The sequence below is a fragment of the Telopea speciosissima genome, chromosome 6 (assembly GCF_018873765.1).
Source record: "Telopea speciosissima isolate NSW1024214 ecotype Mountain lineage chromosome 6, Tspe_v1, whole genome shotgun sequence".
Lineage (NCBI taxonomy): Eukaryota > Viridiplantae > Streptophyta > Magnoliopsida > Proteales > Proteaceae > Telopea > Telopea speciosissima.
The window spans coordinates 52,367,675-52,383,888 of NC_057921.1; the positions used below are offsets into that span (position 1 = coordinate 52,367,675).

Sequence of the window (16,214 nt, forward strand, 5' to 3'; positions counted from 1 at the left end):
GAAGACTGCTCGATGATGGCGAACCAATTCCTTGACTTTAGCCTTGAGGATGTTTTTTTTTTTTTTTGGTAAAAGAGATTCTATTGCACCTAGGGAAGAATTGTTACGTGCACATGTTTTGTGAAGTAGGGAATATTACTGATTAGGAGTGGTTGTTATGAGTATATGATTATTAGTAGATAGAAGTTGGAGGAGTTAGAGAGAAAAATTAGGAATGGATAGTTTATGTAGCTAATTAGTAGTTGTATTTGTAATACTTATTTAGTTGGTTTTATCTGATGGAAATGAGACTTTCAAATGATAAACAGATCGATGCTCTAACAAGCAAGAGGTTGGCTACCTCCAAATTAGGGCAAAACGTCTTTGCTTCGTTTGTAAGAAGGAAATAAAATAGGATAAATTGTGGTTTTACGGATGAAGTCATACTGTCATGGCATAATTTGGAGGTAGCCAACCTCTTTTCTCCAAAGAGAAATTATAGGAACCCAAGTAATCAAGTCTATCCCAATCTTCTCTATTGCTAATCTATTTAAAGGATTACATATGGTTACACTAACAATTCAAATAAAAGAAGTACCTATACACTGCTACCCCACGCATATAATGCACTCTTAATCAGTTAAAACTCCTATTAGCCGAACCCCCACGACTCCACAACATTTCTTATCTTTCTAGGACTCTCACTTAATTACATGCATGGTCCCATGTATCACAATCAACACGTAACAATTCCCTTTCCCTTGAAAATATCTTGTTCTCAAGACCAAATATAATAAATTGCTGGTGCATAGGTATTCCGAAGTTGCATCTGTGGGTGAAATCTGTGTCAATGGATGAAAATTTATGGCCGGTGCTTGTGAACCCTTTGATTTAAACAGCTTGTGGTTGCAAATAAAGCATGCCATCGTTGAACTGTGGACAATTCTCCTTTTACCAATTGAACATCCCCTATTTTTTCTTGGAAAACATGATGGATTCGAGAATCCGTCGCTTGGGCTCTGATACCAATTGATGCATACATGAGAAAAAGAAGAGAGATAATAGATGAAAGAAGATAAGAAGGAAATAAAAAAGATAATAAATCCAAAAGATATACAAATAGGATAAATTATGGATTTATGGATGAAGCCATGGTGACCTAGTGTAATTTGGAGGTAGTGAATATCTTTTTTCCAAAGAGAAATTATAAGAACCCAAGTAATCAAGTATATCCTAGTCTCTTCTATTGCTAACCTATTTAAGTTATTACATATGGTTATACTAACAATTCAAATAAAAGAACTGTCTATACACTACTTTATGCATACGATGCACTCCTAATCATTTGCAACTCCTATTAACCGAATGCATGACTCCGCAACATCTCTTATCTTCTGAGGACTCCCACTTAAGTACATGCAGGGTCCCATATATCACAATCAACATGTAACAGTGTGCAAGTCGTGCTCTTTCAAACTTCTATTCACAAACCAAAAATCTCTCTTTTAATTAAAGGTAAAGTACACGTACCCCCCTATAATGCACCCAATATTCCTCGTACCCCCCTAAGCATCTGATAAGTTCATGTACCACCCCTCAATATTCCATGTACCACCCCTACTTTACCCCCTAATGCCAGATAAGTCCAAACTGTTAAGTACCACCGTTAAGTGCTAAAAACTTAACCATTTTACCCTTTGTTCCATTTTTATAAATTTGAAAAGACTTAATTACCCTCACTTAGGTATTGCCCTAACCTAATTGGAAAAGACCATTTTACCCTTTGTTATATTTTTATAAATATGAAAAGACCTAATTGCCCTCACTTATGTATTGCCCTAACCTAATTGGAAAAGATCATTTTACCCCCAACTATTTGTTCTTAAAATCCAACCAAACCTAATATTACCGTTGCATACCCAGTGGAGAGAGAAACGAAAAGCTTGGGAGGAGAACCTACTGCTCCAGCGAGGCGTCTAGCTCCCTGCTCCCTGCTCCGTCCACTTCCTTCCTTCTCCGGCAACGATCTAGGCCTGCAGGTAACTTCTTCTCAGCTTCTCCTTCTTCTACTTCTTCTATGCTCTTTCTTCTCTGCTCCTCTGTCTCTTCTTCTGCTTCGACTCACATTCCCTTCTCTGTTTCTTCTTCTACTTCGTCTCTGTTCCTTCTTCTGGTTCTTATCTGCTCCATTGTTCTCTGCTCCTTCTTCTGATTTCCTTCTTATATTAAAGGGATATAATTTAGGGGAAAGAGATGACAGAATCTTCCAAGAGAAAGAAAATCAAAAAGAATTTTTTTAAAAAAAAGAGTAAAATCAAAGAGAAAAAATAAAAATTGAACCTAAAACAAGTGATTGATCCTAGCTACTCTATCGAATTAAAACAATTGATTCTGCAGCCTGAATTGAATTGAACCCTAATCATTTTGGTTTTCGAATTGAGGTTTTATGTAACTGATAAATCCTAAAACGAGCTAGACCTATCAAAACCATCAAAACCAGAAGAAAACCCAAAAAAAATCGATTCAAACTATTAGTTTCAGTATTTTTTTTTTTAATATATATGGGTAAAATAAAAACTTAACCGATAACAGCACGATAAGAGTTCGTTAACAGTTTGATTTGGACTTTACCCAATTTCACTCCAAAACTGATTTAGAACCTTATCATAACCTGACCAAACCGAGTAATTGACACCCACCCCCAATGATCAAGTTTCCATAGCCTCGATTCTCAAACATCTTACGGTTTCACGAGGCTACCACTTCCCTAGCTGTTTGCTCACTTTGCTTTACTCCGTTCCGGTGAGAGTATCGATCTTAGCTAGAAGAAGCATGATACAGGTTGTTGATATCTGATATATATATTTATAATCTGAATGTAATTTGGTCTCTAAATAAAAATAAAACCCTTATTTTCCTTCTACTCAAGATCTCCCGGATTGTACTAGGGGTGCCGCTGGTTCAGGGACTTCGATCGTGAAAGGGGTGCCGCTGGTTAGGGACTTCGATCGTGAAAGTGCAAGGGAGATTAGGGTTAAGGGAGGTCGTTCAAGATAGGAGAGAAAGGGTAAAATGGTCTTTTCAAATTAGGTTAGGGCAAAAAGGTCTATTCATTTTATGAACAAATAAGTGAGGGTAATTAAGTCTTTTCAAATTTATAAAAATGGAACAAAGGGTAAAATGGTCAAGTTTTTAGCATTTAACGGTGGTACTTAACAGTTTGGACTTATCTAGCATTAGGGGGGGTAAAGCAGGGGTGGTACGTGGACTTATCAAACGCTTAGGGGGGTACGAGGAATATTGGGTGCATTATAGGGGGGTACATGTACTTTACCCTTTAATTAATTTATTATTTTTATGAAATAAAATAAATAGTGCTCTATGTAGTAAGTTCTCGTTTCTTTTTTGTAATTCACACTTAATAGTGGAATTTGATTCTTAAAAAAAAAAATCGATGCTTGAGAATTCTCCATTGCTTGGAAACTGATGTTAATAGAGCCATCGAATTACACACGACAGAACAGGAAATGTATGCTTATTAGGTTCTAATCGGCTCAACCACACTCAACAGAACAAGAATTAACAGTTTAAGTTCTGTCTTCACTACAAATACTATCAAAGATATCATCTGGACTTCAAATGGTTGGCAACAGAGCAGCCATTGAACCTAGGATTTTTTTCATCTACAATGCCAAACCTTATGATCTAGGGGGAAGGCTTGAGAATGGTGGGTTGCATAGAGCACTACTCATTTGATTTCGACATGAATAGAAGAAAGAGAACCCAACAAAATAGACGGGAGTTTCATAAAATTTCAAAAAAAAAAAAAGGAAAAAGAACTTTGTCTAGGTGTGTGGCCTACACCAGCACTCCCATGAATCTCTCTCTCTCCTTCCCATATGAAAAGACACATTTGCCCCCTTGTTTTGAGGAGGAGAGAGACAAACACATGGGAATGCTGGCAGACATAAAACTACTTTCGAATAAAAAAAGGAAAAACGATCTTTGTACATCCGGAAGTGTGGCCTATGACAATACTCGATCTAATGATTCTATCTCTCTCCTCCCCATATGAAAAAACACCTATGCCCCCATTGTTTTGAGGAGGAGAGAGATAGACACATGAGAGTAGCTACACTCCCGAACAAAAAACTAGTTCTCGATAAAAACACACCAGAGATCTTTTAGGGATGTGAAGACTTGCACCGAATCAAGTATGCCGCTGAACCGCTAGCTAATTCTGAATTTAGCTGGTCTCCAGGGAGCCTAGCACGCCCAGGGTGCTGCTAGCGGTTGGATGTGCCACACACATCCATGCACCAAGAAATGTGTGGCACAGCTCAACCGCTGGATGCCGTGGCAGCACCCTGGGCGCTGAGCTCTCTTAAGATAATCCTGATCCACTAATTCTTTAGAGTCTAGACCTGCGCAAATTAAAATGACTAAATTACCCTAAAATACTATAAATAAGCAAATCTTTCCCTTTTTGTCATTTCAGTCAATCTTTCACTCTGGGCATAATGACCTTTTACACCCATCGTAGACTCCGGGTGTGTGGACCTCTCTGTCGGACACGGAAAGCCGTCAACTTTCTGTCACTCCCAACGCGCTCTCTTTCTGTTCACTCTCCCTACTTCTCTCTTCCCTACTAATCTCTCTTTCTCCTTCCAACAACCCGATCTTTCTGACAAGTGGCGCCGTTAAACACAACCTTACGTCGCAGCCGACAGACTAACGGAGCTTTTGGACCAAAGAGAACACAGAGAATCCGGTGTGACAAGTGTCGCGAGATCTTCTCCCTCCCAATTAATTTTCATTGGAGATCCACCATATCGTGAAAAGATAGTCGAGATTTTCGTTTCCAAAATATCGCGTTATATTGTCGGCGTTTGTAAAAGATCCCGGAATTTCGATCATTAACTGCCGTATCTAACGGCGAAGTGGCGAACCTGATAGGTTTAGGCTCAGTCAGAGATTCGGTCCATTCCATTCATCGCATGCCACGTAGTGTTATGTCAAAGGTGGATATTTCGAAACGTGTGTGAGGTTGTGTGGGGCCCGGTTGCTCGACTGGCATTATCAAACCATGGGTTCGCGAAGGGGAAGAGGACTAACCATAGTTAGGGAGAGATGATCGAGTGGTGTACACTGTACGGTTTTCTCTGTCTCGCTTGTCCTGCGCGTTTATACTATATACAGGAATGCACCGACGCTGAACATATAGGAGTCGTTGCTTTCCGCCTCTCTCTCTCTCTCTCTTTCTGAGAGGATCCGAAACCGACTCTCCGGTGGATTTACACCGGATCTGGTCGGAAACTTACTGCAAATCCATCAAATCGAAGCTGGTAATGGTGGTGTCTGTTTGTGTGTAATTTGGCGTGACAGGGAGATCATAGGGACGACCTCTTTGTCTGGTGCTTTCTGAGTTTCTTCGTCGACAGAGGGTTGTAATTTGTAATTAGGGGTTAGGTTCGGTTTCGTGTTCAAGATCGAAGCAAGGATTGGTTTCGTGGGAGGGAATGTATGAAGAATGCGTTGGATTTTAGGGGTCTTTCAGTGAGAAAGTGTTGAAGTATTCTTTTTTTTCTGGTTTTAGTTATTGTTTTTATGGGAAGAAGTTGGATTTTAGGGTAGTTTGGTTTTTTTGTTATTTTTTTCTTCCATCTTTTCCTTTCCTTCTTCGGTGTAGGATTCTTTTGGTAGGTTGATTCGTATAGTCTGGGATTTTGCTTTGTTTTGGTTCTGTGATTTTGAGCATTTTTATGAGTTAAGATTCGGAGAGGGGAAAAGAGTGGAGCTGCAGAGGATAGCGACTTTAAGAGAGTTTTTAAGCTTAATTAACGTGTGCTTGAGGGTTTTGGACCATTTTCTCAATAATGCATTGATTGAAATCGAGGAGGTTTCTGCATTTTCGAGGCGTTTCCGCTTATGATTATTATTTCTACGAGTTTGAAGAATCGTCGTCTTGTTTTGTGACAAGAGAGGCATCTATTATCAGTAGATTGGTCAATTATTCACGTACCTAGTCGTTATTTTCGTCTCGATTTAAGACATTTAATCAGTTTGATCATAAATCGGCGAAGGAGTGGCCAACGGAATTGAATCTGTAGTTTCTTCTTCTCTTGCTTGAAATCGACTGCGTTGGCCGATTGCGACATTGGTGCTGAATCCGGGCATTCGAATGTCATATCGCAATTGAGAGGTTTTTGATGGCTTAGGAGCAGTTGAGTTCAAGCGTCTGTATGGGGTTGAAGAATTGTGAAGATCGATTTCACAATGTGCAGATTGGAGAAATCTGAGAACAAATCGGATTACGAGGTGGAGAAGGGGAAGGAGAGACGGTGGCCGATGGGCTTCAAGTATCCAGGAGAGAGTAAAATAGAGAAAATGAAGAGTTCCGTGATCCCTCGCTCTTGCATGAAGCTATGGATGATTCGGGCGACTACTACTTTGTTGCTCTGGACTTGCGTTGTTCAATTGACGGCGTTGGGGGAGATGTGGGGGCCGAGGGTTTTGAAGGGTTGGCCATCTTGCTTTACGCCTTCGGATTCTCCATTGTCTGTACAAATGTCTTCAGCTCCTGCAAAAATCCCATTGCCGCCCAAAAGTGAGTTCCCAGTTCCCAACCTTATCGATTCTATAACTGCTTGACCGCTTAATCTTCTTCTTCTTAATGTAGCTTTGATGTCCACGAGGATAACTATTTAGATGATTTAGGTAAAACAGATCCTCGGTATTCTTAAATTAAAACTAGCATATGCATCCTTTAGATACTTTGGTAAAGGATATCACAAATTTTCGCTGAAAATTTTCATTTCTAAACTCTGATGAGAAGGTTTTTGCTTTAGTCATCAGGGTTCTGGTTCCTTTGAGTTCTATCGTTCTCAAATTTTAATTGTTCTAATATGGCAACTTACTCATGTGAACATCTGCAAAATCATTTTTTTCTTCCCCTTCTTAGAAATACAGTGGGGGAGGTTGGTGCAATCTGTCTTCTATGCACTGCCCTTGTTCACAGGAATCCGATCTACTCACTCTCTCTCTCCTCTTATAGAAGCGTGAATATGACGTCTACCTTTTTATCTTTTGCGAATTATGGATTTATATTATTATTATTAAACTGGCCTATGGTTATTTCCATCTGTATTGTTCGGTCTGTATGTGAAAGCATTTATTCTTTTACTTATTTTTCATCTGAAAGAAATTTCGTTCTTGTATTTGACTGGTAGAACTTGGCATGGTCAGTATGGTTCCTTTGTTTGGTCATCATGTATTTTTATTCCCTATTTTCTTCCCCCCTCGATTGGGATTCACAATTTCGTCTGTTAACATGGTAGTTGGTTATTGCGGCAGGGGTTTATAAGAACAATGGTTATCTGATGGTTTCATGCAATGGAGGACTTAATCAGATGCGGTCAGCGGTGAGTACAATCTTTGTTTCAGTTTTTATGCTTTAGCACTGTATGGTGAGACTACCATTTTGTTGCTTTCATATTTATATATGCTAATTAGTTTGAATTTTCTATGCAGATATGTGACATGGTTGCAATTGCAAGATATTTGAATGTTACACTTATTGTGCCCGAGTTGGATAAAACCTCCTTCTGGAATGATCCCAGGTCAGTAGTCTATCTTTGTTTGCTTCTTTAAAATTCTTCAAAACTTCAACATCTTTCAAAGTACGGATGGCGTTTTCACTCTTAGTGATTGAATTTATGACTTTTTATGGAGTTCCAACATATTAACAACATCCATTGTTTGATTTTGCAGTGAATTCCAGGACATATTTGATGTGGATCATTTCATTACATCCTTAAGAGGTGAGGTTCGAATATTGAAAGAGCTTCCGCCTAGGCTTAAGAGAAGAGTGGAGCTAGGAATGGTACACTCAATGCCACCCATTAGTTGGTCTAATATTTCGTACTATCTGTATCAGGTTTGTCTGCTCTGCCGTCTTTATCTTATTCTAAACACTTCGACTAGATGTTTTATTGTTTTGTTTTCTGTTGGAAGAGTGAAACTAATGCTCTTAGTTGTTTGTTAACAGATTCTTCCTCTGATACAAAAGTACAAGGTTGTGCATTTAAACAAAACTGATTCTCGACTTGCTAATAATGGCCTACCCATAGAGATTCAGAAGTTGCGTTGCCTAGTAAATTTCAGTGCTTTGCGATTCACTCCTCAGATAGAGGAGTTGGGTAGAAGAGTTATAAAGCTTCTGAGACAAAAGGGCCCTTTCTTAGTCCTCCATCTCAGATATGAAATGGATATGTTAGCATTCTCTGGCTGTACTCAGGGTTGCAACAATGAGGAGGTAGAGGAGTTGACAAGAATGAGGTAAGCCTTTTTCTCTAGCTTTGCAAACCAATTGTCAGGTTAAAGATCTATCTAGTATCCTTCTAAAATTTTTGGCCCTTGTCAGATATGCTTACCCCTGGTGGAAAGAAAAAGTGATAAACTCTGACCTGAAAAGGAAAGATGGTTTGTGCCCTTTGACCCCCGAGGAAACTGCTCTTATACTGAGAGCATTGGGTATTGATCGCAATATTCAGATTTATATTGCTGCTGGAGAAATATATGGTGGAGAAAGGAGGATGGCGAGTCTCAGAGCAGCATATCCAAATTTGGTTAGTAGACGGAAGCTAAGCAAACCCTTCACTTTAATGTTTGAATGTCTCCTTGAGTCAAAGTTGTTACAGCTTGTTAGGTTTTGCATGACAGGTCAGGAAAGAGACATTGTTGGAATCTTCGGATCTTAGGTTTTTCCAGAACCACTCCTCTCAGATGGCTGCATTGGACTACCTAGTTTCACTTCAGAGTGATATCTTTGTTCCTACTTACGATGGAAATATGGCAAAAGTTGTTGAAGGCCATCGCAGGTACTGTGGTGCTTAACTTTTAATTGAACCCTCTGGGTACTATTATTCCCACTATTTTGAACATGCTACTATACTTTTTTTTTCCCAAAATTTTCACTATCTCTTCCCATACATTAGTAGAAAAACTTCTTCCTTATGGAATGGAACCTTCTCAGCCTGGGAATTCTTTATGTATTTAGGGGGGGGATAGGCCAAAGCATTACTTTTTTCAGTTGATTGTAATACCATATTAATGATTAGCATTCCCTGCTTCATGAACTTTGATGTGTTTTACTAGTAATCACATTTGGTTCAGAGGGGAGAGGTTGAGTGGAGGTATGAAATAAATCAATTGAATCCAACCAACATTATAATCTTATATTGGATTAGCCTTGAATTATAAATGACATACAATATTATAGATTCTCTCTTCACATCCAGTATTGTATTCTTACCAAAACCAAATGGTGTTTATCGATGTTGTTAAGCACATTTATGCATTCCCCAAGCACAAATGTATTCTTGGATTGGATTGCTGCAGCCTCGCCCTGAGCCCCTATGGAGAGAGACCTTTAGTTGTGATGTGATCCCCACTCCCCCTGATGCAGGTCCAAGCACTAGGAAGAAGAAGAAGCCATGATGTGGCTGCTGTTTTGTTTTTTCGTTGGAGCCTTTTCCCATAGTTTTTTACTTTGGTCCCCTTGCCCTGTCCTAAGTTGCACCTAATTTAGGAGAGTGCTATAATTACTCCGGCAGTTGGCCATTGTGCCTTTCCTTTTGTTCTTGAAGTGCGAATCTTTGATGATGTAAGAAGTTTTTGGTTCAGCTTGGTACATTAGAAATAAATCCTCATGTCTGGATGACATTTGTTATTTTCTGTGCTTTTCAGATTCTTGGGGTTCAAGAAGACAATTCTATTGGACAGGAAGCTTTTAGTTGATTTGGTAGACCAATACAAGGATGGATTACTGAGGTGGGAGAAATTCTCTTCTTTAGTAAAAGAAGTTCATGTAAATCGCATGGGTAGCCCAACTAGAAGAGTTGGGATTCCTGATAGACCCAAAGAAGAGGATTATTTCTATGCAAATCCAGAAGAGTGTTTGCAAAGTGTTGAATCATTGAGTAGCACCTGATCCTTACCTTGGACAGGAGATTGCCACATTTAATCGTCATCTCCGCCAATCTGGCGATACTTTCAAGCTTAATGACTCAGTTCCTTGTGGGGGAGGTATAAAAGTGGAGATGGTTTATCATTTATGGAAATCACAAAAGATGATGTAGGGGGGGAAGCGCATTAAGTTCTTCGGTGAAGTTCTCTTCATAAGCAGCTGCGTCATATTTATATATTTCATATTAATAAATAATACAATTCTTGTATAGACAACATCACCCTTCCATTGCAGGGTAATAGCAGATCAGCTGCAATTTACAACAAATGGCTGAAATTTTTAGTGGGACTGAAGAAACCATGGAAGCTCAGCCCTTCTTCCTTTACGAGTTGTATTCTTTTTGGACTTGAAAGCCATCACAGTTTCTTGCTCTTATCTCAGTCTGAATGTTCTCAGTTTGATAATGGCTGAATTTTTGCATTGGAATGGAATGTGAGGGATTATGAGAGTTGTACTTGTTTTGATACTTGGTAATTGTGATACTTGGTAATTGAGGGAATAACAGTTTTTCAATGAGGAATTGTGGTTCAGTGAAATGTTATAGTTTGAAATGGGGTGGGAAGGAGTTATTCCAATATAGGGAGGTTTATCCCATTCTTAGTCTCCTTTTTTAACCCTCAATGGGAGTAAAAGAATCATACTTGAATCAAATTTGTTAATTTTCTGTAAAGCTAGAATTCTTTTGTGAAACTGATCCACTCTATAAGTCCTTAAAATTCTCCATCTGCATTCTACAGCCATTAGTACCTGCTTCAAAATCCAAATAGGCAGGGTGCCCATTCACATATCCTCCACTCCCAGCCCCAGGTCACTAATAAACAAGTGTCTTACGGTCATACACGCAATCCACCACCCAACACATAAGCGTTAAGTTTTTTCTTTTTATTTTCCTTATTGATTTTATGTAGTCAACGTGTATCTGTTCCTGGGAAGTGTGGAGGGATTAGGTCCTTAGGATCGCTATGATGCTGGGGTGCAGTTTTGCAACAGCCAAGGGAATTGTGCATGATTTGATATAGGCTATGTTTGGTTGCAAGGGGAATAAAAGGAAAGGGAAGTGAAAGTGAAAATTTTCATATCTTAAAAAGAAATTTTGTAATAATTACACCATGTGATTTTATAAAATAATGATACATTTTACATGTAACTTTTATTTTATTTTTTAAACCAAAGGAGATTAGATGCAAGTTAAAGTGAAATTTAATAACCAAATATGGAATGATTTGGAGTAAGTAATAGACACATGGAGTAATGATTACAAACATTTCCTATTTAAGTTTAAAAATCTCACTTTCTTTCCCTTTAATTTTCCATGCAACCAAACGGAGCCATAGGAATTTACAACATTTTTAACGTTGTGGTAATTTTTCTCCACATATCTAGGGAAAAAGAATGTTACTTGGTCGCATAAATCCAAATACAGGAGTGCATACAATTATTGGCCAACCAACTCCTTTTGAAATAAAAAATCTCATCCATATTGATACATTTGTGTGCATTCTCATTGATTCCCATATTGGTGCAAAAGCTACATGACCAAATAGAGATCTTGTTGTAACCACGGTTAGTTACAAATCACCACGCAGTGAAGGGGTGAAGACCATCCTAAGGTCATTATACTCTACCCCTATTGACGAAGTTGATAATACCCCCACCCTTTATGCAATACCCACTTTCGCCCATCTGAACCCCTTGGTCAATAGAGATTGATTCTCTATTGACCATGGGTGTAAGAAAACTCGGTCCTTATAAATATGAATGGTTTTAAAAAATTGAGTGTTTGATAAAGATGATTGCCCACCTTGAAAATTTGGAGAATCATTTGTAAGCTGAAGTGTCATCTCATGGGTCATAATGGTGAGAGCTTCCCCCCAATTGTCTCCCCTTTACGACCACTAGAGATTGCTTCTCTCTTGTGTGCCTAACTTGCATTATCTTTTGGATGAAGAGATTCTCTCTTCACCACGGATTAAAATTACGCTCTAAAATTGTTCATCAATACTTATTCATGTATTTTCACCCCAAAAAGATAACTTGCATGTTGTGAAATAAAACTTTAGACAATTAACTTTGATTTGGGCTTGTAACATTCAAAAAAGAGAGGAAATCCAAAGGCATTATAGAGACAGAAGTGTTTTGGTGAAATTTATAATTTAAATATCATTGATTAAATACTATTTGATATTCTTTTTCCTCGCCGATAAAGATGGCCCATTTTCGATCTATGGATCCAAAATCAATGTTTGGTATCCATGAGGTTCTTCTATTCCTCTTAATAAACTTATTTTCACCAACTGTAAGCAAGTGCTCATTCACATCATCATCAATAGATGTTCTTCCATAAATCATTTTCTCAAACTCACTAGTAATTTTTTTTTTTTTGGGGGTAAGAAAACTCACTAGAAAAAATAGTAATAATATAAATTAGAATAATTCAATCTGAAATATGAATCTAAAAAACTAAGTTTGCAAGTTCTGAGGTGGCACTCAATAGATAATCTGAGTGTGAGGGATCCAAGAGAGGAGCATTAATTAATGATCTATCCAAGACAAGCTTCTCTTACTGATCCAAGAAGTTATCATCTGGGCTTTCTGGCCTCGGTGGGAGTGTTACTAGTCAAATTATTCTCAGGGTCTTTGGGTGTTTGGATAACCACTTTTGACTACCTCAACCCACAAAAATATATAAGGGGAATTTGAGGAAAAGGAAAGAAAACAAAAGTTTTATTAAGAACCATTACCACTATAGCTTCCTCGCCACACAATGTCAGTGCTCGCTCAAGTTTCAAGAAGAGAAGATGAGAGGCTGATCAATCCAAATTTTCAATTATTATTAAAGATAGATAAGCAGAAACCCATAAAGGAAGAGCTTTTGATCTATCTAGTAATTATAGAACTAATTAATGTCACACGGCTTGGCTTTTAAGTACATAACTATTTTCAAGCCCTAAATCATTTTCCTTATTGGTGTTTTAGTTGATGTTGAGTGACAGATGATGTTCATGTTGGTAATATGACATATGACCATGAAAATCACCATCACATTATATGATTAATTTCATTGGTGATTGATCGGTCATTTGATATATTTGTTTTGGAAAAGAAAAATTATGAGGAAAAGAAACGTGTGGGGTTGTATGTAATGTTTTCATCATGTATGAGTTTAACATTCAGTTATTAGCGTGGGGTTTTTCTGTAGCGCACATCCGACGGCCTGTAGCATATGGGCACATAGTCCAACACTCCACCTATGTGTTGGACTGCATGCCCGAGCATGTAAGATCGTTGGATGGTGCGCTCCACACAATGTCGCGCTACAGAGAACCCAAGGTGTTCATTGATGAGTTTGATTGGATAGAGCCCAATATAGGAAATTATCTCTTTAATGGAAAAAAAAAAAAAATCCTCTCAAATTCCCTAAAAATGTAGTGCGGTGCAGTTCAGGGTGGAGATGTCGACACCTGGCAGGTACGACATCCAACGGTGCAGCTTGAGAAGAAAGAAAAAAACTGGGGCGATGCAGCTTGGACTGTTGGATGTTACGCTTGCTAAGTGTTGACCTCTCCACCCCGAACTGCACTATTGGGGCATTGGAAAGGATTTAAATCCCTCTTTAATTGGTAATTTGGGTTTTTGTAGTTTTTTAGTTTTTTTTTTTGGTAAAAGGGTTTTTCAGTTATTAACTAATGTGTCTATTAACAATTGGACCTTATTATGGAAGAGACATCAGTTGTTCTTTGTAGCAGGTTAATCCATGTTTTCAGTCATTACACCCCCCCTCCCCCAAAAAAAAAATAAAAAAAATATTTGCTCTCAATCTATAGATTGATAGTAATGCCCATTAGTTGCTAACCCTAATCGCTATAGAGAAAAGAGCAAATTGATAAGAGCAGCATAAAAGATCAGAGGAGAGAGGATCGGCTTCTTCAAATGATATGGGTCTAAATATAAGGTTTTCTTATTGGATCTCTAGTGTATGATTTCATGTTCAATGATTCATCCTGTTGATTGACTAAACTAATTTTAACAATGCATTAGAGCATTATTATTCTCTGTCTTTCTCAATTAAACTATAGAAAAATGAGGTTGGGTTCTAAATAATTATTTTCAAAGATCAAATTCATATATTCCTTCAATGATTTTGTATTATTAGGTGGTGAATTGATAGGTCTGAGCAATCGATCTAAGGTGAGTGACTGACAATCATGTTTGTTTGATTTGGTGAATACCCATATATAATTTTGTAATTAACTGCTAATATTTACCATATTAATCATGTCATACTTAGTATATATATATAGTGACAGATAGATCATGAGACGATAAGATCACAATCGCTTTAATTCTTATTAGGTAAGTAATCCTTCTCATATCTGTCTTAATTTCCTCTTTTATAAGGAAAAAGAATCATGAGGAGTAAAGAAAATGGGATAGAATTTAAGAACAAGTCAGAAGTGGGATTCATTACCAAACACGTCCTTAATAATTAATATTAAGAATCATATTAAAGTTTAAACATAACCCTTTAAACAGGGAGATTCTATTACTGACAACTGTGGACTGGTGCCCACAGCACAATGAGACATGGAGGAGAGAACTAAGAAGCTGTGTGATTAGAAAGAAAATCCAATTTTTTAAATCACTTCTCTAAGTAGTCACTAGATTTACCACCCCAAAAAATATTAAAAAATTATTAATTACTTGATTTGAATCTTTAGAAAAGAATAGGAAAAAATAAAATAAAAATAGTGCTAGCTATATGATCTTTAACCAACAGATTTCATGATTTGGAATATTTTTTAATGATAAATTGGGAAATAGAAATATTGCCATTCATTCACATGCATGTTACTTAGCTCCCCTTAGACATGCATATAATAAACCAACTCTTATAATGTGCATAGAAATAGAATACCAACTTTTATTTTAAGACATTGATGATAGTATGTACTAGTCTAGAATCTAAGATTTATTCTTTCCTTCCTTCCCTCTATATCTCAACTGTTGACCTAAGGTAAAAATGTTTTCATTAAGCCTTTTAAGGGGAAAAGATTTCTACACTGCCCTAAAACAAATTTCTTTTTGTCATCTTCACATAATAAGCAGTGGGTCCTACATTAACATTCTTTCTCTCTTATTTTAACCATGTGATAGTCCCATGTAGACTCCATGTGAATGATATCATTTTCTATCCCTTCATTGGTGTAGTGTGTAGATTCCTTCTTACTCTGGCCTTGTAGAAAACCCTCCTCCGCCTTTTAATTACTTAAAAATCCTTTCCATCATATCATGCCATATTTTGAGTCATGTGAAAGGCTTAATTACCTTAAGGCAATTGACCATTGTTGGATAAGTAGAAGAATGGAATTTTTCATCCTCCTGATGTGTAATAAGTGCACTTTCATCGTTTCATGCATACATAATATCAAATATTTTAGGACTTAGTTTTCCTTCGGCGACAGTGAATGAGAATCCATTCACTGCGGACTTTAGATGCGCACAGAAGGGTATTGAGAGAACAATTTAGGAAACATACTAAATTAAGACCCTATACGGGTTTGTGAACCCTAGGATGGTGTGGTTAGTGGTGAACCTTCACTGTGTGATGAAGGAAAACTTTCTCCAACATTTAGGTTGCGTTTGTCATGCATTCTTAGAATGCATTTTAGGACGATTTTCCATTTTCAAATGATAAAATTAGTTGTTTTTATCGTCCGAAAATGCAAAATCGACCTAGAATGCATACCAAACACAGCCATAATAATGTAATATTTTTCGACACCATACAGTTTTGGTCCTAATTTTACATTGCGACTCACACCATCAATCCATGTTGGGCCGTACGATTAATAAAGCCCATAAAATATGTAACGGATTTTTTCCCCTTTCTGCATATTGGTTTGGGTTAGCTACAACAACCCTCCGCATGGCTTAGATCACTGATTCCACTATGTCTACTAATGTCTAGGGTGGGTTTTATATTAAGCTTAATGGGCCTTCAAAGTTTGGCATCGCTCATAAATGGACTTGGGCTCTAACTCAACTTGGATCTTAGCTTTGTTCATCACAGATGAAAGAAAATTAGTATTTTCCTCTTACTTCGTATATATAAGTAAATATTGGATTGCATATGATAATTCTTGGTTGTAGACACTTCATTTTGTAACTCTCGATAGCGGGATAGGTGATGATGATCAAGGTGTTTTGA

General features: G+C 37.6%; 1 protein-coding gene across 1 annotated transcript; it reads left to right on the forward strand.

Moving 5' to 3' along the window:
- The first annotated feature begins 6,126 nt into the window (after positions 1-6,126).
- LOC122664787 (rhamnogalacturonan I rhamnosyltransferase 1-like) lies at positions 6,127-10,386 on the forward strand. The gene is made up of 8 exons (XM_043860765.1): positions 6,127-6,586; positions 7,333-7,400; positions 7,510-7,598; positions 7,750-7,915; positions 8,027-8,316; positions 8,402-8,606; positions 8,701-8,858; positions 9,727-10,386. Exons 1-8 carry the CDS (start codon positions 6,256-6,258, stop codon positions 9,968-9,970), a joined length of 1,551 nt encoding a protein of 516 aa, XP_043716700.1. The 5' UTR covers positions 6,127-6,255; the 3' UTR covers positions 9,971-10,386.
- The last annotated feature ends 5,828 nt before the right edge of the window (positions 10,387-16,214 follow it).